At 31.0% G+C, this 27899-nt stretch overlaps 1 protein-coding gene across 1 annotated transcript in view; it reads right to left on the bottom strand.

Annotated features, from left to right (window-relative positions):
- The window catches only part of FMRFa (FMRFamide related propeptide), a 123236-nt gene extending 99552 nt beyond the window's left edge, over positions 1 to 23684 (bottom strand). The window contains exon 1 of the mRNA XM_089644549.1: positions 23434 to 23684. Within this exon, the coding sequence (XP_089500675.1) occupies positions 23434 to 23436 (3 nt within the window). The 5' untranslated portion in view covers positions 23437 to 23684. The remainder of the gene's footprint in view (positions 1 to 23433) is intronic.
- Positions 23685 to 27899: the final 4215 nt, after the last annotated feature.

Here is a 27899-nt window from a genome sequence, read left to right as displayed (position 1 = left end):
CAGCATTAAATTAAATTAATTTTATAAATTTAACAAGTTAAATTTTTATCTTTGTTTAAGCTTACATTAAAATACAAGTTGTGCTTGGTTTAGATTATGACCGTAACTTCTTCATGGCAAAATCACACCAAAAAAACCATCTAGATTCAGATAAAAAAACATTTCTTTATAAGGACGGGTTATTTGAACAATTAATCACATTTATGTTATGTGAAAGTTCTATTCACGTTCTGCTATTATATCATTACGGGCCAGTTGCTTTGCAGAACTGAATTTGATAGAACTTTCACAGAACACGAGAATTAAATATGAAATATAATGCTTTTTTAAAATTCTGTTCAACAAATCTTCCTAAATGTTATAATGAAATTTTCTATGGATTATTTCTAAATCGCAAAATTTAATCAAACAATTTTTAACCTTATTTCATTTATGTTAATCGGTCAGAGGCCGAGTAGTCTGAGGCATCGGGTTCGCACTCAGACTCAACCCTTTGAAAGCTTGATACTCCATCATCGCACAAGCAACTTTTTCGGCTTTTTATAACGGTAGGATATCGTGTCATGAAAAATAAAAAAATAGAATTATATCCTCTATAGGACTTAAGAGGTACAAAATTTAAATTTGCATTTAAGGCCAAAATACCCCAATCAAACTTTTTTTTATAAATCAGAAGGTATAGTATTTAAATTATTAAATATTTATTTATTTGTATATTTTGAATAGGTACAAAGTTTTCTGTGTTCTAATATACCTTAAACATTAAAAAAATATTTCTTAGAATAAATCGATCAAATAATTTTGTAATTAAAGTTCAATTTTTTTCTAGTTTTTTTTTTTAATTTTTTTTAAAGAAAGACAATCCTTTCCGGGTTACAAAAAACCTGACAATATTTTCAAATCTTCTACTACCACCACAGTAAGCGGAAAATGTTGCTTGTGTTGTGATAGAGGACTTATCCAGCCGAAGAATTGAACACACTACGCGTGGGTGGGACCCAAACGCGATGTCAACTCAGCCACCGACCGGTAATCTTTTTTGGTAATTCGCTAAAGATATTCATTGCTCCGTACATCATCGACTTTTTGTTATGTTTTTGTTTTTTTTTAAAATTATAAATGGGAATCTTATTTCGTTCCATTTCCTAGTTTCATTTTTAATTTTTCTTAAAAATCTATTGATGTATATTTTTTAGATTAAAAATAAAGTATTAAAGTATATAATTTGTTTAAATGACAAGATGAAAATGATCAAAATTTACTTGATTTTTGCTGATCCATTTTTCTTCGTTATAATTCTCATAGCTGCATTTTGTAGTGTTGTCATTTTTTTCATTAATCCATAGTTATCAAAGAATAGAATGCTGCTACGAAATGAATAATTGAATTCCTTTTTGGTCTATATTTTATAATTGAAAGCACAAATAAATAAAATAGCATACATCCTTACTACGTAAATGCTATACATTTTGGTTTTTAAAATGTGATTATTCAGTTTGGTTATTTTTGAGTATTTTGGCCTCAGGGGAAGAGGGTCGCACAGTCGTTCCTCCTGGAAAATGTTTAACTCCATCATTTTTCTGACACGCGTCTGTCAAAATGAGATGATTTGTCAAGAGTTTGCAAGAAATTTATTTAAAAAGGTGTTTATTGTATTGCTAACACACACTAAATAAACAATTGTTTCCTTGCTCTCAAATTGTTGGACAGTTGAATTTTATTTTTAATTTACATGATAATTTTACTGATTCAATTTATTTTTTATTTTATCGTACTGCGTTGTATTTATAGTTAATTTTTATTAACTTGTAAGTATATAAGAAGTCCAGTAAAATGGGGCAATTTTTAAATCAAGGGTAACTTTGATCATCGTGGTTATATGCAAAATTCTCACAACGATTTTTTGGGCGATTTGGATCCAATGGCACTTCGATAATAAGTGTCAAATTAGTTAGTTTCTTCTGAAATTATTAAATTAAACACACTGTCGGTTGAATTGTGATGCTGTTTTTTATGTTATAAGGCAGAAAGAAATGAAAATATTATTAATAAAATCCTCGATGATAATAATACTATTTTCTTGTTTATACTCTAACCGTACTTCAACGTCGCACACCACGAAAGGTGTTTCTGATTACAATATTTTTGTTTATATTTTACTCCCGACACATAAAAACAATTAAAAAATATTTTTTATGGTTAAAAAATGTGCAATAAATATAATATAAAACTATACGACACAGATATGATTTCAAAAAAATATTTATTTTCAAAGTTGAAAATGATAAAAATCAGTGAAAAGTGACCCCATTTTAATGTAGTCAATATTTTTAAAATTGTATAATATTTTCTCTTCAGATTTATACTGATTGTATCTTCAGCAATTTAAAACTATTTTAATAAATTTATCTAAATAAAAATTATGCCATTTACATACATAAAAGTTATTGTCAGTCATAGAATCAGTTATAAAAAATTATAACATCACATAAGCAACAAAAAAGAATACAAATTAATACGAAGTTTAGAAATATAGTTTTTACCCCTTTGCCACAAAGCTCGGCCAAAAATATCCCAATTATAACAAGCTTTTTCTTTCATACAAATATTTGAATTGGTTTTTGTTGAGAAAGCTTAAGTATTTAACATAAAGCTCGGTAGTACAAAAGTCACGGTGTCTTCAATAGAAATAATGTCACCTCTGCGTTTTTCTCCATAATGCAGATTTACATGAGTGACTATATGACTAAAGGGTGATACAAATTATAAAAGAACGCGAAAAAAATGTTAAAAAAATGTTAGATGAGAAATGGATTAGAAAGTTGTTAGCGATAGAAAATTTAATATACATGCCTATTGCTGCACTGTAAAAATTTTATGTACACGCCTATTACTGAACTGTAAAAAAATAATGTACTCGCCTATTGCTGCACTGTAAAAATTTAATGTACTCGCCTATTGTTGCACTGTAAAAAATTAATGTACATAACTGCATCTGCACAAAAATTAATATACATGCCTATTGGTTAACTGTAAAAATATATGCTTTTTCACTCCGTCCCAATGAATACTATCAATTTTTAAAATATAATGACATTATATCACATTAAAGGTAATACATCAAATTTATTTCCACAACCACTGTGATCGAATGCTCTCTTCTACGAATTCGGGTGTCGCGGGTTCAAAATTTTATATGTAATTAGTTGCTACTAAATTAATTTACCAAAAATAATAACTGTATAGTATTTTACGGCACTTTCTTGAGTGGAAGATACATTCAGTAGCGCCCTAGTGAAAGATATTATACTATTCAGATTTTAAAAGTTGCTTGAAATTTGTTTAGCCGTGTTTCATTAACAGATCAGAATAGTCAAAAATTGCCCACTTCTTTTTCTTTCCATTTCCTTCCTTTAACAGGTAGTTTCAGCCTCACAACAAACCCCAATCATTACGGATGCAATAGTTTCACTGGCTCCAGACGGTTGGGACGTACTTAAATAAATATTTAAATGATTTCTTTTGATACTTTAAAAATTCAAGATCCGCCTAAGATACTAAAAATAAAGTTTTGATTGAATTTTGAATAGCAGAGTCTTACCGCAAACGATTCAATATCCCATCAGGGTTAATGGTGTGATTCAATTAAGTTATTCACAAAAAATGAGTTTTTTTCCGTTGGTAGTGAAATAATCACTTTTTATTCTGATGAGTTTGAAAAATAATCATTTTTAGCATGTTAAATATATTTCATTGTAGATTGTAGTGTTACACAACGGATATGTTTCCGTTCAATGAAAATCTTGAACGATATCCCAACGATGAGATATATACACGAATTATTTTGGTTCTAATATTTAAAAATTTCAAAAAATTGGGCTTTCAAATTATCATCCAAAGTCTTCAAATGTCGTCTTAGGAATTTGAGTGATTTGTGGGAGTGCAGTTCCACCATTGAATATAGAATTAAAACTATGTATTTTATTTAGTCATTGATTTCCGCTAAATTATTTGGAACTGCAGTTTGCGGGCTGTAGACTACCTGACGATAGAGAGGCAACCAGAGGTTGACAAAAAGATCTTTTAGATATATCTGTGAAAATAGGTCGTAACAGAATCTTTGTACGACCGACACTAGCGGTGAAAATACGATCATAATTGTCAACTTCTCCGTACTCCCTTGAATTCAGAATATTTATCTTCATTTTCAGGGAAAGATAATTTGTCAACAAATCACTGAACTGTAAGTATTATATTAACACTTTGATAAACAGACCACAAAGAACAAAACAAATTTAGCAGTTCAAACTGACAAAGTGATTTTAACGAATCGAAAAATCAATCGTATTAATTACATAGCGTAGGAATACAATATTTGCTTTGGTGTGGTTTTCAGTTTTCGATTTGGAATTAGAACATTTCCTGAAATATGTCTTTAAATGAGCTTTATTGTACACTTTTAGTGGCTTACATAAGTATTGACAGCTTTTCTCATACCTTCAATAAATTTTTGATTTCACAAGGAAGGGTAAGGTGTAGGAACTCTAACTTTTTATCCATAATTTATTTTACACAAATACGTCCATTAATCTAGCCATATGAATATGTCAAAGATTTTGTATTATTTTATTTACATTTCATAGAACATAATATAATATTATTTAATAATATACTTAAATACAATTGTAGACAATTAATGTTAACTCGCCCCATCAACTCATGATCTGAGTTTTCAACAAACGTTTTGAATTCGAGTAACATTAACATGTTAATTATACCATTAGCACACTCAAAAACACACACTAACAATGAAGTTAATCACTTTAAAAGAATTTCTGAACTTTTTCTTTGGCGATATAAATTATTATTCGTCCTATGTCGATATTATTCTGATTATGATAAATTTGGCCGAATGATATAAGTCTAAGTAATCACTACCAACGTGGTAGTATCACCCTGGTGAAGGACCACAATTCCAAAACTTAAAGTTGCTACCGAAAATGGCTTTAGCCAGTTTTTTGTGGTCAATTTTGAATAACCAGAAAAGTACTACCCTACTTACTCGTTCTATAACCTTCCAATTCACGCTTCCTTCAGTAACACAGTATCATTTACAACAACAGTTCAACTAGCTTTAGTACAAAAAAAAAATATTTTTTTTTGATCGTTATTTTTTTTAAATTATTTTATTTGAGTACATATTTTTATTTGCCACATAAATATAAAAAACGCTAATAATCTTTACGTACATGAAGGCAAAAAACACACACGACTAATAGTGGTTTCGATTGCGTCTCTTAACTTTCGTTTTTCCGTTTCCAGTAACAATCAGAAATATGTCCGAGAAATCGAGTGTAAGTTAAATGCATATTATTGCAGCTCTTTCCACTAAAATGCACTATTAATGACCCTGACTGAGAGATACATTTTTATATGCATATATTACCGAATAGTTCTTCGGAGATTACATAAATTATCAATTAACTAAGTGATGTAAAAAATAACTTATATATCGCACAAAACTCTCGTTTGGGGAAGTATGTTACCCCTTCCGGAGCGTGAGGGTTAACATATGTATTAATTAGTACAATATTGATATTAATTATTATATTAATATTCCATTATTGTAAGGTAATTTATATTGTGTTCAATTGTAGAGTGTTAGAATTTTTAAACTGTACATTGACATGACACAATGTGAGCACTCATGACAAGCAACTGCTTAAACAAGTCAGGGATAATTTTTAACAAACCATGCATGATAAATTTAATTGCAAGATAGACATCTTAATGATTTCACACTTTTGCGAAAGTGCTAACATTTTTTTTATACATTTATTTTTCCCAATTTTTACATTAAGTCCATACAAAATTATAAAAATCAATAAGAATAATGGGAACCCAATAAGGCACAGCCTGTGCGTGGGTAATATAGTTAAATACATTATATTATTGTACCTACAAAGAAACAAACTCTGGGCAAATAAAACAAAAAAAGATTACAACTTGTCTAAGCGGTTTGTATAAAAAGGGTATAGTGAAGTTATAAGTTTTTAGTTTAATATTGAGGGTATAGTTTGTGAGAAACATGAAATGATACAAATTAAAATCAAAAAATTAAAATTGCACCATACTCCCTAATTGTCTGCAAAATAATATTATCTACCATACAAATATAAACAATTATCCTACCAGAAGTGGCCGAGATTTGAGGCTTCCCAACGTGCAGACAAAATAGCGTGTTTTTTAAAGGACAAAAGCGATGGCGGCAGCCTACAGGTTACATTGCAATGGCCAATGGAGAGGAGAGTTGCCCAGAAACAGTCACACGGAAATAGGAATAAGACTGAGGGCAATTAGTCCGACGGCTGGGATGAAGCAGGACGGCAAACAAGCCGAATACTTCTTCGGACAGCTGTTTAAAGTGACGTACCCCACAAGGGAGGAATGGGACTCGGTCCCAGGTCCAAACTCCAAACAGGAACTAATCTGGTTCACAGACGGGTCCAAGATGGAGGAAGGAACAGGGGCCGGGGTCTGTCTACAGGGATCTAAGAGGGAACTCAGTATACCTCTAGGAATGCACTGCACTGTGTTTCAAGCTGAGATGAAAGCCATCTTAGCCTGCGCACAGGAGAATATGAGTATCGGGTACAGAAATAAGAACATAAACATATGTTCGGATAGCCAGGCGGCCTTAATGGCACTGGAAAGTAACCGATGCGACTCCAGACTGGTGATGGAATGCAGGACTATCCTTATAGAACTGGCGACCATCAATAAAGTAACCCTGCTCTGGATACCAGGACATAAAGGTATTGAGGGCAACGAGCGGGCTGACGAACTAGCAAGGAAAGGGGCGAAAGCACCACTTGCGGGATCCGAGCCGGCCGTAGGAGTAGCAGCTTGCCACACCAAACTACATATCAAGAGGTGAGTCAAATCCCAACACTGGAAGGAATGGAAGAAGGCACCCGGAATGAGGCAATCTAAAGTACTCATAAACGGACCGGACCCTAACCGAACCAGGCAACTACTCGATATGGACAGAAACTCACTGAGGGAACTGGTAGGACTATTAACGGGACACTCCCATCTCAGGAGACACATGCAACTGTTGGGAGTGGAAAACACCAACATCTGTAGGAAATGTGAAGAGGAGGAAGAGACTCCAATTCACCTATGGTGCCAATGTCCCGCTCTGCTGGGAATAAGGCTCAGATACCTGGGAAGACACAGTGTGGAACCAGAAGACATCGCCACATATCCAATGACAGCCCTGGTGAATTTCATAAAAGGGACCGGGTTACTGGCAAGGGAATGAGGTAAAATGGGAGATAGTACAATGGGCCTATGGCCTAAGTGCTCGCGGGGAACGTAAGTAAACCACCTCCAACTTTAAAAAAAAAAGGACAAAACATTTATAATAACCTACCAAAAGCCGTAAAGGAAGCCACAAATCTTGGCGCATTTCGTAAGATATATGCTATGTGTGTAAGAAAAAAAAAGATTTATATACGAAAGTACGTATTTTGGTCACCTTAAACCAATTTTACCTATTTTGTAAACCGGTGTAACTGTAATTCTTGAACTGTATGTTTTTAATTTTATTCTATGTTTTTATCTTTTGTTTTATAAATTTTCTTATTAAATGTGCATATATCAAAATAAATATTCAAAAACATTTTTTTTTCAATATTTGAAACAAAGCTTGCTCGTGTTAACAATAAATTTAACAGTAAAATATTTCTGTATTGTTAAAACACACTTCTACTGACGCCCTAAGCCCAGCTGTCAATATTATTTACAAAACAATTTGATATGAAAATACGCGCTAGTAAAATAAATTTCAAACACTAGCTGTCTGAAAAAGGCACACGAATAAATCTATAAAAATACGCTTCACAAAGTGTCAAAACGTTTATGAACAATTTCACAAAAACTTCTCAATGTTTCAAATAATTTACTTAGATAATATAAATTATATATACAAAAGGTATTGTTCGTGTGTGTGTGTCGTATTGACTCAAAAACTACTGGATTGATTTCGCTAAATATTTCAAAGTTTGTTTTTATTAGTGTCGGGAATGTTTAGAGAGTGGTTTGAAAGATAGAAGAAGTCTAGGATGCCCGAGGAAGGCTTAGCGTAATATCAAATTGACAAACTTAAATCAGTGTTTAATGCAGTAGCGCGGCTCATAACCGGGGTTTCAAAATATTCGCACATTTCAAAACACCTTCGTAACCTTCACTGGCTCAAGTGCCCTGAAAGAATCCAGTACAAACTGTGCTGGATGGTGTTTAAATCCATCAATGAAATGGCCTCATCCTACATCTCTGAACTATGCGTCCCGGAAAACACTGGTCTGAGGCAGTCAACTCTTAGATCAGCAACATCATCAGCTGTAGGCAGACTGATGGAACCTAAGCGTAAGCCAAATACTAAGTTTGGTGATCGCGCTTTCGGAGTATCTAAACTAAAAACTTAACTTTTTGAGCTGTCATACCCTTAAATTAAATACACCATTCCTGAGAGAAAGTCCAGTTATATTCAATTTTCCAATTATGTCCTAAATCCTGTATCTAAATTTCGCTAATAAACAAATAGATAATGTCAATTAAGTGTTAATCTCAAGTGACCTACCAGGTAAGTATTGTACTGTATATTATCTCCATAAATCGTTAAGTAATAACATAGATCACTGTAGAAATGTATTATAAGTTTGTACAGCGCCCTTGAGGTGATTTTGCACAAAAACGGCGCTATACAAGTCATGCAAATATTATTATTATTATTATTAAATACTTATGCGTATTTAAATGTTACGTTGTGTGTTTAAATGTTGTTATGTTTAAATGTCCGAGAAAGACATGATCAAGTGAAATAAATACAATACTTTTTTTTAATTCTTTCACCCAGTTTTCAGGTACACTATAATTCACAATCTAAAAACTTTACTCCACACTACTTAATACCCCGAGCAATGCCGGGAACCTGGTACACATCAGCTAGGATATAATATATTCGAACACCAGAATTTATTGGGGTGGTTTACTGGATAGAAAATCAACAGAATTGAAATCTATAATAGGTAGGTACCGATTTAAAAAAAAACTAATGTCATTTGTTTACTTCAGACCTTTTGACTTCTAGGTCCCAAACAGGCCTAAAAATTGATTTTTTTTATTTTTTTTTTATAGTGAATACCTCACAAGAGTCCCAACTGCTCCCGTCTGGAGCCAGTGAGACTATGGCATCCCCAATTGGGGGATGTTGTGAGGCTGAAGGTAAGTGGGGAAAGGAAAGAGGAAGGTAAGGAAGTACCTGGCTATTCAGATCTAGTCACTAAACACGGCTAAAGCCATTTGGAGCAACGTTTCAATTCTGAATGGTGGTCTTACACCAGGGCGATACTGGTAGTATCTTCCACTCTGGAACGTGCCGCAAATATACCATATATTATTTTAATTAATTAATTGTGAAATAACACAAATTAATCAAATAAAATTTATTTGCGCACGCCGGGTTTAACCGGAAGTAATGGAAATTTATGCGTACTTCGGGCACACGGAAGAAGCCTTACTTATACCCAATACTAGACTCCATGCTCAATTTCATGTATTTGCTTCTCGCACTAATTTTACGTACAATTCTATAATAATAATAATGATTCATTGTCTTCTTTTCTTAGTAACATACACAGATAATGATTTCCTCACTGGGATCTCCCGTGCTGAGGATTTCATTTACATATTATAATTTAATTATAAGAAATTAATATTACAACAAAGTAACATATTAATTTAATTATAAACATATATCATGTAGTATAATTTTATTTTATTTTAAATAATTTTAAAATAAGTAAGATAGTGTTTTTTTGTATAGTTTAGTTTATTAGATTCTGTTTTTGTCTGTGTTTGATATCAGTATATTTTCTATTTCAGATATCCTTATATTAAGTATCTAGCTTTTTATTTGAGATTTAAATGTTATAATGTTGAGGTTTTTGAGTGAGAGTGGTATTTTATTGTAGAGTTTAATACTATGATATAAGAAGCTTTTTTGCCCAAAAGTTGTATTAGTAGTTATTTGTTGGATAAGTTTTTGACCATGAGATCTAGTGTTTCTATTGTACGTGTTATTATTATTTATTGTTCATGTTCACAGAGATTGTACCGAGTGAGAAACTTGCTGGGTCGAAATATTAAATTTTAATAACATTGCTTCCTAAGCAAATATACCTACATGGTTACGAGGCAGGTATCTTACATGTCGATAGGCAATAATCCTTAACTGTATCACTTTATTATTATTTTATTATAAATACAAGTTACGGTTTTGATTTTGTAACTCCGGTGCGACGAACTTTAAAACTTGGATTTCTTTTGAATCTAAGTATCATTTTCAAAATTGAAGCTGATTGTGAGAACTTATCAGACAAGTGATAAAGATGGTAAAAAAATATTTCATTTCAATTAATTTATTAATGAATTACTCTAAATTTGAAGTGTGTATTTTTATGCTAAAATATTTCAAGTTTACTAACAGTGTTCATTCGAATGGTAAAATTATTATAATCTCTAAAATGAGCAATGTTTGTTTGGAAAGGCAAGTGATTTTTAGCGGATCTCCACTAGTTGTTAATAAGATTATTATTAACATAAATATTATCTTTATAGTTTTGTTTCTTTGTATGTAAAAGCACAATTGGTGCTTTAATAAATGAATTCATTTAAATTTTTGGGGTGTTATGATGTTACAGTATGTGTCCCCGGGTCAGATGTGTATTCGTTCAGAAAAAAAATCACGATCATATTTTTGGCCGTAAAAAATTGAAATTATATTTAAATGTAAACATTTAGGGGGGTTGATAATAGATATTTATTTTTGGGGTATTATGCCGTGTTGTGCTACCTCCTTCTTTAACCAGCGTTAAGCCGTGAGAATCTCAAATCATACCATTTAAGGCAATGGTTTATCTCTATGAAACTTTATGTTCATCTCTTGTCGTTTTAAGGGCAAGGACAAAGAAAAAAATAAGCTACAGTCTCCTTTAGCCTCAAAGTTAAGGTGTTAGCAGTTTTATCACCACTGATTGTTCGTAAAAAGCCACTTGTGGAAGAAAAACCCGATTTATTGGAGACTGGAACAAATTTACGAGCGATGTATGGAATATTTTATGGGTTTTTCTTCATCTGGTATTGAAGTCGGCCTTTATCACGCGGTGACTTCTTAAATGGCCTTTCATAAAAAAAAAAACATAATAAAAAATATTATGCTAAAAAAATAAGTAATAAATTCCATACCTACTGTAGAACAGATAATACAAAATACGCTCCTAGGTATAAAACATGAAATATATTTTCCTATCTACATTATATCACTATTATAAGGGTTAGTAATGTGAAAAATTGTAAACATATGTGTCTAATATACTTAGAAGCTTTATGGGCGTGTAAAGGAGACATAAATTTAAATATATATATATATATAAAATAAAGTTTTTGAAGTGACGACATTAATTTTTAATTTCTTTTAAGCTTTCAAAAATATGTTCTAAATAAATAATATTTTCTCTTGCAGAAATTTCAAATAATTAACTACACAAGATTTCGTATTATAAATTTCTAATTATTCCAAAAAAAATCATCCAAGACTTCAAATAAAATCAATAGATGTCGCAAATTAAAATTAAAATAAGATATATTATCTAAGACACTGTCTAGATTGCATTTAGTTCGAGTTGAATCTTGTGATCATACATAAAGATAGCAGCCAATAAAAGTGTGCGGTGAGAAACATGAAGGCAATGTCGGTAGTTCTTATTCAAATTTGATACAGTTAAAATATGACCGAAGGAGATAGGGTCCCATTAGCTCAGTCGGTAGAGCGGTGCCCCGGAAAGACAAGGGTCCTGGGTTCGAGTCCTAGATGTGACCGTATCTTTTTCTGATTTTTCTGTTTCAAATATTCGTCGGAATTGCTAATTTTACCAAAATTCTCCGATTCCGAGACTTCACAATCTCAGAAACAAATATTCTGATCTGGGTGATATAATTCATTTGAAAACTAATCAGTATAAATGTTGTATATTCTATCACTTGTATTCTTCTAGACACAAATAGACCTATGTACCCATATAACTCCTCCGCTTCTACTATTTTGTTTTGTTGAATCTTTTAAACTCAATTATATGCGTGAGGATTCATTTTTGCCATCATGTTTACATTCTTCTTTATTGTATTAATTTTTAAGTGTTTACTCTGATACAAAATGCTTGTATTTTTTTAAAGAAAAGCCCACTAGGGCGTTTAATAAATAAATAAATAAATATTGTCTTCAATAATTCAAGTATTACAAAATAAGGTTTTACTCACTAAGTTATTGCAAAAAATAATAAAATTCTACTATAAAATTTTACTTTCTTGTTGAGTAAATGACAAATATGGCGCTTTCGAATTTTTGTTTGACAATAACATAGATAATCCATCGAAATATCTATTATCACAATTTGAAAATATGCAGAATGCATTATCATATATTTTATAAAAAGTTGTGAAAATTTCAGAACTCACAATGTCAAAGTTTTTCTTGCTTCAGTACCTAGATTGTCGACATTCTGATCAAGAGGATTGTCTTTTAAATAAAAACTTTTTTGTTTGTTTTTAATATTAATTTCTTTCGATTCTCTCCAGTATCCAACCAGATCGTGTGACAACGTTTTTAGTGTAAAAAACCTTTTGTTGTAGTATAAAAGGATTTTTCAGCATTTCATTCCCATAAAATCCTTTACGTTTCTCAGAGGCATTTTTTCTTTGCCATGGATATTGATGTAATGCGAGGAAGATTGTTTTGTAAGATGGGTGCGAATAAATGCCTATAAATACCATGAAATCTCCCTGCTTTTTGTTCTGAATATATTAATTTTACATTCACAAATAAAGGACAATATTTCTTAATAGATTTAAATTCTCAGATGTCTTAATGAGATTTGATTAATAAGGGTAAATTTCTAAGACAAACGTATATATTATTATATCTTGGTTTAAGGCTCTCGACTATGAGTTCAGAAGTCGCGGGTTGGAATTCCTGCATGGACAAGTAAATTTTAATTAGAGTATTGTTTCACATATAATTCTTATAAAATAATATAAATCATATTTGCGACAGGTTCCAGATTGGTAAATATTCTCAGTTGGTATTGTCCAGGTGAAAGACCACCAACCACATTTGAAAAGTTATTGAAATGGCTTTAGCCGTTTTTGGTGACGAAATGAATAAAATCTAGATAAAAAATATTATAAGCAATAATTAGTCGCCTGTGATAACAATACAAATTGAAAATATCTCCCGAGTAAAAGTAAATGCCGCCGACGGGAATTGAACACTGGACCACTGAGCCACGTCGGCTTATTTCCAACCCGCCAAATAATTCAATTCAATTCGCCTGTACAGGTGAATAATTATTGCTTATAATAATTTCTTATCTTTTGTGCTGTGCATAAAAACCTTGTCTTATAAACATTACTTTATAATTTTTAAACATATATATATATCTAGTTACTTTACCACCTTCCTCTTCCCCGTCTCCTTCCCGTCGCCATACCTTTCAGTACAATAAAGTCCAAGTAGAAATACGTTACTGGCTAAAAATATATTGGGAATTCGGTTAAAAACGGGATTGCAGGGCTTCAACGAATGAATTAACAGGTTTTCTGATAGTAACGGATTTGGCGACACGAGATAGAAAATGAATATATTCTTAATAAGTTAGCAATACTCATTTTTATCAGTGCACCCAACGCGAAAAAATACATTTGTATTTTATAATATGGAAGCTGTCAGGTTTAATATTGATTGATAAGGTTGTGATCCTTACAAAAATTGCCGTTAATCTTTGGTGAGAAATACTGACAAGTTAATTTAAAAAATAACCTATGATAAAATTGCGATATTGCTTTGAGAACAAAGAAGAAATATAAAAAATCCTGGGTAACGCAAAACCTGACAATATTGGAAATACTTCCGTCATTATAAATGAAAAGCGTTGCTTCTGCAATGATGGAGATCTTAGCCTGTATGAGAACCGTCACATTTGTTCACTGAGCTACTAACTGCTAAATTATACGGTAATAGTAGTATTAAAAGCTTAATAGTTCGTGGTATCTGGTACTTGACGGTTACACCAAACTAAAAGCTACATTAATTTCACTAATTATTATACTGACAAGCCGGCTGTAAGAGGATTAACGCAAGCAATTTGGTATCATTTCCACATAAACACACACTTTACCACTATCTACACATCTGCCCTGATGATATGAACTAAAGCTCAACTTTGCATAATAACCCAAAATGAATCACGATTAAGTTATAGAGTTGATTAACCAGATCCGCTGTAATTTTCAGGGCAGTAGCCTGTAGGTTTCAAATTTCCTCGATGACAGCCAACCTCTAATAGGAAAGGGCAAAAAAAATTTAATTAGAAGAAGAGATAAATTATAAATTCATTTTTTTATCTTACAACAAAAAACCCAGTGGTCTCGAGGAAGAAGAAATCGGTAACAATTCTTATTAAAATGTCATTCCTGACCTGATAAGTATAGTTCTATTGCACCCCTACAACATTACATCCCTATAGTCTTCTGTTGAAAAATTATCATTTAAATCAACGGCATCAACTCGAAATCGTAATCGTGCAATAAAGTGTGTGTTTAGTGTATTTTATATAATGTATACATCTAATACATTAACTTTTGTTAGCTAACTTATTAATCAAATTATCAATTGAATTATTAATTAACTTGTTTATTAAGTTACATTAATTATGCGTCATCATATAATCACAATTTTAAGGTTGAATCCTAGATATGTTTAAGCTGAGTTCAATAATAAGTAGAGACCAAGAAAAGAAAAAAAGGACTTACTTATAATGGGGGGGGGGATTCAATGTGTCATCTAAATTATTAATTGGGAAACAAATCACATTAAATTTAGAAACAAATTAAGTGGGGAATTTTTAAAACAATTTCGCTATCAGCGTCTGTCTGTTTGTGCGCTTACTTCTTCTTAATTACACAACGGATTTTGATAAGATTTTTACTTTCATTTATAAAACTCTTTCTGAAAGGTTTGTATATATATTAAATGCATATTATATTTATAGAAAGTAGAGAAAAGTCAATTTTTTATAATCAAATCGTAAAAAAATATTTTTGTGCGCTTACATTACTAACGCTGGCTAAACCTTACAAGATACATTAAAATAATGTACTACAAAAATGTATATCTTAAAAAGGCCTACAAAAAAATTAGTCATGGTATATGTCTATATCCTAAGGATAACCCCTAGCAAAGCCGGGTACACGTCAGCTAGTTGGTAATAAAATTAAAAGCATTTTGATTTTGATTTACAAGTAACTATGTAGAATTTATATGAATAGATCGTTTGTGAGTGGCCTCACCACAGTTTGATAATATCTTCAGAAGGCGAAACAGCTGTCACGCTTAGTAATAATAATAATAATAATTACACAGCAGAATTTATTTTTATAACTGTTTTTACAAATTGAATAATAATATAATTGAATTAAGAAAATACCTCTGAAGTAAAAAATTAACATTTTGTATTTTGTGTTTCATAATTTGTACATTATATAATGTAACGTGGGTAGGTTCTTGTAATTACTATTTTTTTTATGTTTTCTGAATGCGAAACCACACTAGAGTCCCAACTCCTCCCAATCACTTGAAGCCAGTGAGGCTATGGCATCCCTAATGGGGCTATATTGTGAGGCTGAAGATACTGGGGATGGGACTGAGATGGAGGAGAGTAAGGTGGGGAAGAATCTAGCTATTCAGATCTGGCCACCAAACACGGCCAAAGCCAACAACGTCTCAATTATAAATGGTAGTCTTACACCAGAACGATACTGAGAGTATTTTCCACTCTAGTGTATGCAGTTAGTATACTATATATTATTTTTAATTAATAAATTGTGAAATAACACAAATTCATCGAATAAAATTTATTTGCGCATGCCGGGATTTGAACCCGTGACCTTCGGATTGCTAGTCGAGAGCCTTACCCCTCGACCACGGTGTCCGTGGAATACATATACTTTCCACAATCACCTCTCGGTGACACTGGCTAGAAAACTGATTCGAGGAGAAAAACCATTAAAAAATGATAAATAAAACGATTGATTGAGTATAGCGTCGATTACTATGGGTCACATAAAAAGTAAGCTTTCCTAGCGGCGATGAAAAAAATCAATAATTTTATTTAAAAGCTTCTTTACCGCACTTCATTCCAGAAAGTGGTGTTAGGCAATTATTATTGGTATCTTCTACTTCTCTCAACATATATGTAGGATCAGAAGTTCGCAAATTGGGTGAAACCGCCCCCTCTAGGGCGGTGAAAGAATCCAGGTGGCGGTAGAGCTTAATGGTAGCTAGGGGGGCATTAAAGGGCAAAAAAGGGGCGGCGAAGGAAATACAAAATAGCGAAAATAAAGAAGGTACTAAACAGTTATGATTCGTGGCAAGAATCATACCAATAAACGAATAAAATTGAACTCCAAATAATCCGGAATAGAGATAGACTAATTTTAAAGTGTAATAAATTTAATATAAACCAATACAGAAAATGGAATTATAACGTTTTAAATTTTATCTACAAATTTCTTAACAAATTACTACCAACATGCTTTAGAGACGAACTACAATATATTAAAAACTTCCACACAAACCTTCCAAGACAAAGAAAACATCAGACTAAAGAAATAATAAAACAATAACACAAAATTATTTACAGTTTAAAGGAATCTAAATGTACAGCTAAGTTAACAGTGATATTAAAAGTGTACCTAATTTAAGAAAATTCAAAGAAAAGAGTAAAAATTATATATTTAGTAAGTATTAGAAGCGTAAGTCAAAATGAAAATTGTACCTAATTTCATACTAGTCCATATGAAATGGATCTATTTTAAAATTAATAAATAAATAAAATGAATATCATTCTCGATCTGTTTTCTACGCTTTAATGCGCTTAAGACAATGACTTGAAATAATAATTAGATAATTTTAATAGCGCGTTTTTTGTGAAAACTCAACTCAAGTAGGTACGCTGTAAAAATACGTTTTCTTAGACTCTATCTTATTTTGTACAAACATTTATACTGAAAACATACATCTGGCAGGTAACTTTAGTTTATATAAATGCAGTTTTATAAGAAAGTTTAAGCTTGGAGAAGGTTCGAATTTGAATGCAGATAACACTATACTGCACATTTTATTATATCACAGTTGTTATTTAATCCTCCTTTACTAATGATATTACATTTGTTTGAAGATTTGTGACAAAAGTAATAATATTATAAATAATAATAATAATAGATGTTTTATTTTTCCGTTTTTCGTAACATATAGAGATAAAGACTTCCTCACAGGCATCTCCCGTGCGGCGGATTTCGTAACAGAGATAAAGATATCCTCACAGGGATCTCTTGTGTGGAGGATTTCGTCACAGATAGAGATAAAATTTTCATTTTAATTTTTTCAATTACAAATATAAATTTAACTGTACGAATAATATCAAGTAATTATAAATATGTGACGTAGTTTTTTTTTCTGAAAAAATGTAATGTTTTTAGTGCAGTTGTGTGATGTAAGTTTCAGTATGTATTTGGTGTCAGTATATTTTCTATTTCCTGATCTCCCTTTGTTTTATATCCAGGTTCTTATTTCAGATTTAAATCCTATATTATGTTGTTGTGGCAGAATTAATATTTTAATTTTAAGCATTGTAGTTAAATTTTATTGTAGTTCAATTTTAGGGGCTGGATAATTTTTTAATTACCATATATTCAGGGTGTACGGGGGTAAAGTGCATTAACTTCCGGAGGTCATTCTACATGATGGTAGAAGTAAAAAAAAAAAAAACTTTTTTCAAAATTTCAATTTTTTTCCTATACTTTATCCATGGAAGAATATATATTTTCCCATACAAACAATTCCCCTTTTTTACCTAAAAACTACCTTAAAATGTTGGAATTTCTAAAAAAAGTTATTAATCTTTTCTACTTCTAAAATCATGTAGAATTACCCCCCCAAGTTAGTGCACTTTACCCCCCGGACAACCTGTATATATAAATTGTAAATGGTTTCTTTCTTATGTTTTTTTCCTCAAGAAAATATTTTTCAAAATAATGCGGCGTATCAAATGAGATGGAAAATCTTAAATGCATAAATCATCTATTTTCTGTCGAGAACCATCCAACGTATCCTCGTAATAAACCATAAAAAATTCAATTGTTGACTATTACATCTTTAGGAAAGTTATTAATAATAGTTGACGGACTAATTAAATTAAATTACTAATTATAGTACCAGTAAGATATAAGATGGTGGTTTGGGAAAGGAAATTATAATATATTCGTAAGTTCGTAAAACAGCACATCAAAGAGGTCCACATGTAAAATTTTCTAAAATAAGTTACTTTTGGCTTCAAGGAATGTAAAAATTCAATAAAACAAAATCCGTATCCTAATGGAAGCATGACAGATAAATATCGACGGAGAGTAACCTTTAAGAGGAACAGCTGCGCGGATTATTCAAACAAAAATTAAAATTTGGATTTGATGCCACAATAATTGGCCAAAATGAAATTTTTTTTTATCAACAGTTATAGTATATAAATCTAGTAGGATAAGAGCTATTTTATTTATTTGAGTTTTAAATTATAAAATATAGGCTTTTAAAGAACAACTTTTAAAATTTTTCACGAATTAATAGTAATCTCTAAATAGTATGAAATAAAGTCGCTATCCGCGTCTGTCTGTTTGTGCGGTTAGTTTTTTTAAACTACGCAACGGATTTTTATAGTGTTTTAACTATCATTTAGAAAATTTCTTCCGAAAGGTTAACATATATAATCTATGCATATAATATTTATAGAAAGTATAGATATGTCAATGTTTTGTAATCAAGTCGTAAAAAAATATTTTCGGGCGCTTACATTGCTAACTCTGGCTAAACCTTATGAGATACATCAAAATAATGTAGGTACTAAGGAATTGTATATCTTAAAAAGGTCAACATAAAATTATGTTCTTGAATATGTCTATCTCCTAAGGACTACGCCGGTTACACGGTTAGTTATTAATGAAATAAGTTAGTTATTTATAAAATAATCTTGTCCCACTTACTATGTAGATATAAAATAAAATAAAACATCGTGCAAAAAGCGTTTTTTGGGTCGATATTTTAGAGTTATTAATAAAAAAATGTAGGTAGGGCAATGTCACTTGAAAATGGAGTTATTTAATAGCCTTTATTTTATAACTTAAAACACAAATAAATAAAGTAGCACATACGATTAAAAAAACTATTCAGTTTGGTCAAATTTAAGTTTTGTTTGAAAAGGCCGTTCAACCGTTCCTCTTAAATCACAGCCGAATTGATTTTTACAGCTTTTTGTACCACTACAGGAAAGATAATAATATCAGAAGATAATAATAATGTAAGTAAAATATTTCGTAAAATCATCGGATTATTTTATATGATATCACCACCTGCTTTCGACTGAGGTTTGGTTTGAAAAACTGGACAAACAATACAGCGTCTTGCCTTATTCGCTGGGAGATTGCCATTTTACTGAACGGAAATGACTTTGTGAGCTAAATACAGGGGTTTCGTTTTAAAAATTTATAGTAACGCATTGTAGGGTTGTGAAATCCCGTTCCGGAGATTGACTGCAATCATTTTTTTCTGCTCTATAGTTTCAATTTTATTTCTGTTATTGTTTGTAAGTTACACCATAGATCTCATTATAGGTTATTCTATTAATTGGGGTCAATACCAGTACAGAAGGTACGCATTCATCGAGGCCTAGAGGCTTAATGAACTTCCGCGATTCTGCAATACCTCTGTGATATTAATTGTTCCAGGAAGGGAAGTAATAATTTCCTGCCCTACTTGGCTACCTACTACACAGCTTCTGGACAAGGAAGCATATTACAGCCACATCGACAACTAAGCAGAATCGATAAGATTGTCTAAGTTTAGCAATATCGCTAGCATGATTTTTATTTTACTATAATTGATACATAAATAATTTGATCAATATTGGCAAAAATCTCCAGAAAACTATTTGTCGTTATGGAACATCCTAGAAAAAATAGTTCGTTTCACAAAACTAATTTCATCATTACATACCCCAATTGGGGATGCCATAGTCTCACTGGCTCCAGACGGGAGCAGTTGGGACTCTTGTGCGGTAATACTGTAAAAAAAAAAAAAAAAAAATATTATTATACGCATTTTCTGACTGTCTTTTTTACCGATACTTTCCCTTGGACAACAAGGTTATATCTGCCATTTGCATGAAATTTAGATTGTGTCGTTAAAAGTTTGAATCACAAAAAAGATAAAATAAAATTAAAAAAAAAAAAATAGAACTATCTTTAGGTTTCAAACATTCTATGCAATTTGGCATTTATCCAGAAAAACAGCTAAAACCTTGTTGCTTTGAAAATCAGTTAATCTCAGGGATATAGGTTCATGATTAAGTCTTTCTTGAAAGATAATTCAATTACAATATGTGTTCATCATATTCACTTTTTTTTTAAATTATTTTCTCTGTTGCACACAACTAGCAGATAGAACCTTGTTGACTCAATGGATAGAGCTTGTAGTAGAACGCAAATGTTCCTCCAAAGATATTTTATTTATGACAGATAGAGAACTAAGTTTCCGGTAAATTTGCAAATGAAACCTTGTTGTTCTAAAAAATGAACATAAGCGTTTAAAATAGAACTCTGTTGCATCTCTGCTTACTTACGTAGAAGTTATATATATTTTTAGTTAGGGTTTTTAAAGAGAAAAAAAACGTTTGAAGTTTTTTTTTGCTAAAATTTTAGATGGAACCTTATTGTTGCGAGGGCAATAATTGCCATTTTTAGCAGTAACCCGTGAAAAACAGAACGAAATTGGTTGTTAAAAAACACAGCAAGGCCGTACCTTTTACGACTTCAAATTAAAATACCGGTGATTTTTTCTACATGTAAATTACATTCTGGGGCCTATGACGGGTATCATGGTGCATCATGAATAAATTAATGTTTTCGCATGAGGGACCAAAGAAGGAAAGATCCCTTGTTTTTACTAACTTAAAGGATTTTTAGTTTTAAGCTCTGATTCTGAATAATTCTACCCGAGCAACCTAAAATCTTATTCGAGTACGATAGAATCAAATGATAATGTGCAATATTCCATGAAAATTATATTCATTAAGTTTTATGTCAAATTAAAATTAGAGCAATTTTCGATAAAACGGGCAAAATTTTAATGAAAACGGGTAATTCTTTACTAAACTAGGCAATTTTCAATGAAAGTTGTTTTTAATAAAATCTTTTTTGAAACCATCAATTTGAGAATGAATGACATTTATTATAGGGAAATTACAAATCAATAAATGTATTTTGAAAGCTCACTCGTGGCTTTTTCTCATTACTGTAGGTACATTTGAAAATAATTAATTACGATAAACTTTGTTAATTACCTACAATAATGTTCAAGTCAATCACAGGACGTATTGATTATGATTTTAAATGTGTAATGCTTATCTGAACATTTAGAACAAGTTGTTTAACATAACTTAATTAATACTTTGAATAGAACTTTCTCAGATCTTGAAAATTATTTTTGAAATTAGATGAATTCAAATTTTGTGAAACAACCTATCCTAAGCGTTTTGTACAACATGCAGTTTAACGGCGGGATTTATTTGATTTCGAATGAAATGATAAACACGTTTATTTTAAATTGTACAAAAAGTCCAAATAAGTATCTTGTTCGAGGATTTTTACAAACATTTAATTTATAGATCTGAAAGACCTATATCGACGATGGAAATACAAAAGAACGTAAGCGGCATTTAACCAAAATTAGTCAATCATTCAGTTGTGGTTAGAATTTTTGTCTGATCAAAACTGTGTATTTAACCTTTTTTACTAAATTGTCGCTTACGCCCTTTTGCTTTTCCGGCGTCGAGATTCCCATGAATCTCATGAATTTTACGAACGATTGTCCAACTCCAGGAAAAAAGATAAAAGGAAAACCCATCATTATTATCGGTGATTAATTAGAATGTTTCTTGGAATAATTTCTTACTAGATTATTGAAAAAGTTATAATTTCTGAAAAAAATTCATATTTGTTTGTGTCGAAATATTTGTACGGTAACATTTTTTAAGTGTGAAGCGTGTAGTAATGTTATTTCATTTTGAAAGTTTTATTATGTAAAATCGTATACTTTAACAGCAATTTTTAAAAGAATTCGTTGTTTTATCGACTATCTATAATTCTATGTTAAACAAGCGGCTTAAAGAGTAAACTAAGTCATTCAGAGGATACATATAAATAATAAAAATTTTATGAAAATCTTCAAAAAATCAGAATCTGAAAAGTAATTGTGGTATTAGAATAAAAACTCACGAGAAATAAACCAATTGTATTCTTATGTGCTGATATTTACAGAACTATGCGTTTATTTCTTAGGCGGAATGTACATCGAAATTAAAAATTTATTTAATTTTTTTTTTTCAATTAACAATTGATATATCTTTCATTTGGTATAAGTTATATAAATATTCAACTGGACAGCAAGAAACTTTTTAATATAGTTGTAAAGTTTCAATAAATTAATTTATTTATCTATTTTATCAAAGCCTCACATTAGCAATTGGCAATTTGCTCACCGGGTAGAAAATATTATTTCATAATTTATGTACTTCTACCCAAAGTTGACACAAAAAATGGAGAAATGTTTCCTGGCACTGTACAATTTTTTTTACAATGCAATATATTCAACTACTATATTAGCTTATTTGTATTATTTATAAGCGCTACTGGGGCAATTTAAACTACTATATTAGCTTATATTAGCTTATTTGTATTATTTATAAGCGCTACTGGGGCATTTTATTTCAGAAGTGCTACAAAAAGTTGACTTTTTTATACTTTGTATTGTTTATATTTTAATTTGAAATTGTTAAGAAATTCGTTTCATCGAATACGTCTATTATAATGCAATGCAATGTCATATAAGTCAAACTTTCTTTTTTTTAATGTCTTGAACATTTATTGTTAGCTGTGTAATAATACAGAGTTAATAATTAGAAAAAAATATGGAATTACTATATGTATCAATAGATTTTTTATTATTATTTATTTTAACAATGGGTACCTATATTTAAATACTCAATTTAACTGACGAAAACTTAAAAACAAACTTATTTTTCAAGTCAAAACTCCATGAAATAGTTGTCATAAGAAACTTTGTATTTACACTCGGCTGAGGACAAATTACCGTAATTCAAAGTTTCAAAAACACATTAAGTAGATTGGAATAAAGGGAAAAAAACTCACCATACTTCTTTCCGCTTCTCGTCGGCACAGTTTAATAATTAATAACAATACGAATTTAATTTAACAAAACTTTGAAACTTTAAAAAAATACAAAAACGAAGTTAGATGTTTTTCCAATGTTTAATATATTACTTATCAGTTTAAGTGTTGAGAAAGTTCGATAAGAAAGTCGTTCAGCACTTGTGTTGATGAATTAGCTGAAACTACTTGTTAGATGTTTCAGAGCTTGCGGGATGCGTCGCGGCGCCTGTTCTCGGTGCTCTGTGAGTTGGGCGCCGCGACGGAGGCTTTTATGCTCTGCGATCTGCGCGTCGATGGTGCCTCCCCCAGCCTCTCGCAGTCTCTGTCACGTGATTCATCAGCGAAGCGTTCACTTACTCTATTTTTTTCATTGACTGCAAAATTCGGCAAGTTGACAAAAATATTTATCTGTGAACTTAAGAAAATATCTTACTTTTTTCGTGTGTTATTCTCGTGTTGGTATTCATGACGTCTCTGAGCTGATTTAGGGATAAAGACATTATGTTTTTTTTCTTTTCTTTTGTGGTATTCAATGAAGTATTTTTTGTCATTGTTCACAGAACCACAAATTTGACAATGAATATTTTTGGGAAAATATTTTTGCTGTTTGTCGCATTCCACAGTAATAAATTAATTTTGTCTCAAACTCAAACAAAATAAGGTATATTTCTGCGCTATTACAAAAAATAATCCAAACTTATTAAGGTCATAATTCGATGTAGATATTTTAATAAACTTTAAATGTGTTGCATTTCTCCCTGTAAGCCGTATAAACAAATGGTACAGAAAAACATCCAGGTAATATTATCAAGGCATTAAATAATCACGTTAAATTGACATTTCGACATAAATTTATGAAACTACATAAACTAGGTATATTTATTCATTTCTGCACTCTTTTCGGTATATGTACGTTTTGCGATGTAGAAGTAAATTTGCGAGTTATTACTTGCTTGTAATAATTTTTTATCCTTTGTGCTATGCATAAAAAACCTTGTCTCATAAACATTATTTTATCATTAAAAAAATAATAACATACAACAAAACAAAAAATAGTGAGATAAACATAGCAAAAATTAATAGTTGATTGAGGGATTTTTTATTTTATTTACGTAGATATTAATTTTATTTTATTTTTATGTGATTGTAACGTTCTCTAACAAGGTCCATTTAGATGAAAAAAAAACGTTTATATTCTTCGTAATTACGTGACATGTTTTCGTACATGTAAGAAGTTTTTTGTCATCATTTTTACTAAAACTGATTTTCTAATTCTCACATTCGATGTTGGTTATCATTTAGGGTATTTACATTATTTACGTTAAGTTATCACTCAGACAGTGAGATAAAAATTAATAAATTAATCCTTAAAAATATTAAAATAAATAAATTAGTAACTGAATCTGAAAAAAATTGAAAAATATTCGTTGTATTACTATTATAGCTAAGGTTTAATGTTAAAAGTACCTACGTCAAATTTCATCAAAATCAGGCGTCGTGCGTTCAATTCCTCGGCAGGCTAAGTCCTCTATCACAACACAAGCAACATCTTCCGCTTACTGTGGCGGTAGTAGGAGGTTTTTTAAATATTGTCAGGCTATTCGTAAACCGGTAATGTTGTCTTATTTTGGTGGCTAAATCAAAAACTGTCATGTGGACGTATAGCACTAACCTTCGAATATTTCTATCATCACTTTCAAATGTGTAAAAAGGACACTAAATACATTACTATAAATATCAATTCTCAATGTTTTTCTTTTAGCACGTATTTTTAAATTTATTCGTATTTAATTTAGTGCGGCTATTTTGCATATTTTGTAATAATTTTAACCATAGATTGACATAGTGGAAACATTATTGAGAAATTATGAGATACTTATGGATTTTTATGGACTTTTAAAGGAAATTTGCGAAAAGGTATTTAATGATATTTTTATGAATATTAATCTCTGCCTGGCAGGCCTCTTTGTTTCCTCCCTCCTTCAGCGTTTTAACTTCTTCCTCTTCTTAAAGAATTCCCCCCACACAGCATCCCCAAATATGACATTGGCGCCTACTGAAAACCAATATAAATGAAGTGATAATGATAATTTATAGATACTGTTCGAAAACGGGAATTTCCTAGTTGGAATGTCGAATTTTATATTTATATAACATATATTGCCATTATAATTGCAAAGAATTCATCACCTTGAAAACAAATACTGTGAACTTATTGATATATTTGGTGTTAATAACTTTGTTTCAAAAGGCAACTAATTTCATACCTATTTGTTGGTTATTAGCTTGTATTATTTATTAGCTTTAAAAAAAAGTATTGTCTCTATACCTTCCAACGTTTTACACACATACGCCTTAGTTTATTTGTTATTTATTTTTTTGGACGCATATTAATTACTGTATGCATGTACGATCATACTTGATATATATATTATACTTTGATTAACTTTACCATTTCAAGTACTATTATTTAAATTCAATATTAATACTGTTTTCAGTCTTACTGGTTTTGCTACAAACATGAATAATTATATGCATATACGAATGTACAATGTACATACATACTTTATACTTGAAACTTTTCTTTATTTACAATATTACTTTATTTGTTATATCAATATTATTTTACGTTAATCTTAGTATTATCATTTGATATTTATTTTTTTGTATTTAGTTATGCTATTATCCATGTATTATGTTACATACATAAACTGTCAATTTACTGTGTAAAAACCCTATAGGGCGTTAATGAATAATAAATAAATAAATAAATTAGCTTGGCAATTTTGTTAATTAATTAAGTTAAGAATTTATTGAAATTGTGAATATCGTCAAATTTGTCCATTTGGATTTCAACAGTTATCTTTGAAAATTATAGATGGCACCACTTATGTGTGTAGCTAGCGCGTAGAGCATGTGTGCTCTGACCACGAGGAGCAGAGGTTCCTTCTCCACCAGGGAAATTGGAGTGGGGGTCACGATCCTTGGCAATGAGGAACTGACTAAGCGAAGAAGTGGAGCCTCACACAGCGGCTACCAGAAGTAGGTAAGGCAGACAGTACACGGATAAAACTTACTTATTGCTAATTAATTAAGAATCTCTTCAAATTATTCGAATTCCTGTTAAAAACGGGACTGCAGGCCTTTAACGAATGAATTGACATGTTTCTTAATAAACTGTATCAGTAAAACACGAATATGTATAAAGTTTATTTGCTTTGCAGATTTAAGTGTTGGGAACTCTTTGTAAAAAGTAAAAAGTTCTACTTTTAATTGTGTTTATTTAGGTTACAAATAATAGGTCTGGATTTAGCTACACTGTTCATTACCCGAGGGTTGGTAATTATCTGGTTCGAGAAGCTTGTTCTCTGTCAATCTCATCTCACAAGTAATTGTTACACTCTAGCGACATCTGTCGGACTCTGGAGTAAGCTTTATGACTAGCGCCATCTATCGCTTAAATACTCAACTTTATTACCATACATCAAAATTATTATGTATCTACTTTTACTAATTACATTTATATCACATCTACCAAACATATTCTGTAACTATTTTTTAAGTTTCTCGCTGCAATGTACTTACTACAACACGTAATACCTATTATTAATTAAATATAAATAAACACAGTAATGTACTGTGCACTCCTCTTTCAAACACAAGCTAACGTTTCTATGGAAGAGTAGTATTCAAATCTCTTATATGTAAAAACCCAATATATATACGATTTTATATGTAATTACTTTATATCATTAATTTCTTTAATGTTATGGCGATACCGGAATCCGTGTTGATAAAAAGTCTAACATTTTCGTATTTCATCATAGTGTATTTTCAGGACAAACGCGGGTACATTAAAACGTGTTCCGATATTGTTATATCTGCCTTACTTTGCAGATTTAAGTTTTGGGAACTCTTTGTTAAAAAGTAAAAGGTTCTACTTATAATTGTGTTTATTTATGTTACAAATAAGAGGTCTAGATTTAGCTACACTGTTCATTACCCGAGGGTTGGTAATTATCTGGTTCGAGAAGCTTGTTCCCGGTCACTATAACCTCACAAGCATCTGTTACACTCTAGCGACATCTGACGGACTCTGGGGTAAGCTTTATGACTAGCGCCATCTATCGCTTAAATACTCAACTTATTACCATACATCACAGATATATAATGAAGGTACTAAAAGTTTATAAGGAAACGGTTTGCTATCCCGTTTTTATCAAGATTTTAATAAATCGGCAATACTCATTTTTCTCTGTGTAAAGCGATAATACTATCAGATAATAAAACAGATAATGAAATATCAAAAGTAAGCATTGTTTGTTTTCTTACAAGTTCTTAAAAATAATGGTAGTTGTTCTACGAAACTGAGCAACCCATTGTAGCCAGAAAGTATTCAGATTTGAGACAGATGCAGTGTGTCATGAGTCATGAACAAAGTTCAC

The sequence above is a fragment of the Hesperophylax consimilis genome, chromosome 21 (assembly GCF_061612785.1).
Source record: "Hesperophylax consimilis isolate HC1 chromosome 21, BYU_Hcon_1.0, whole genome shotgun sequence".
NCBI lineage: Eukaryota > Metazoa > Arthropoda > Insecta > Trichoptera > Limnephilidae > Hesperophylax > Hesperophylax consimilis.
This window is presented reverse-complemented; position numbering and strand designations above follow the sequence as displayed.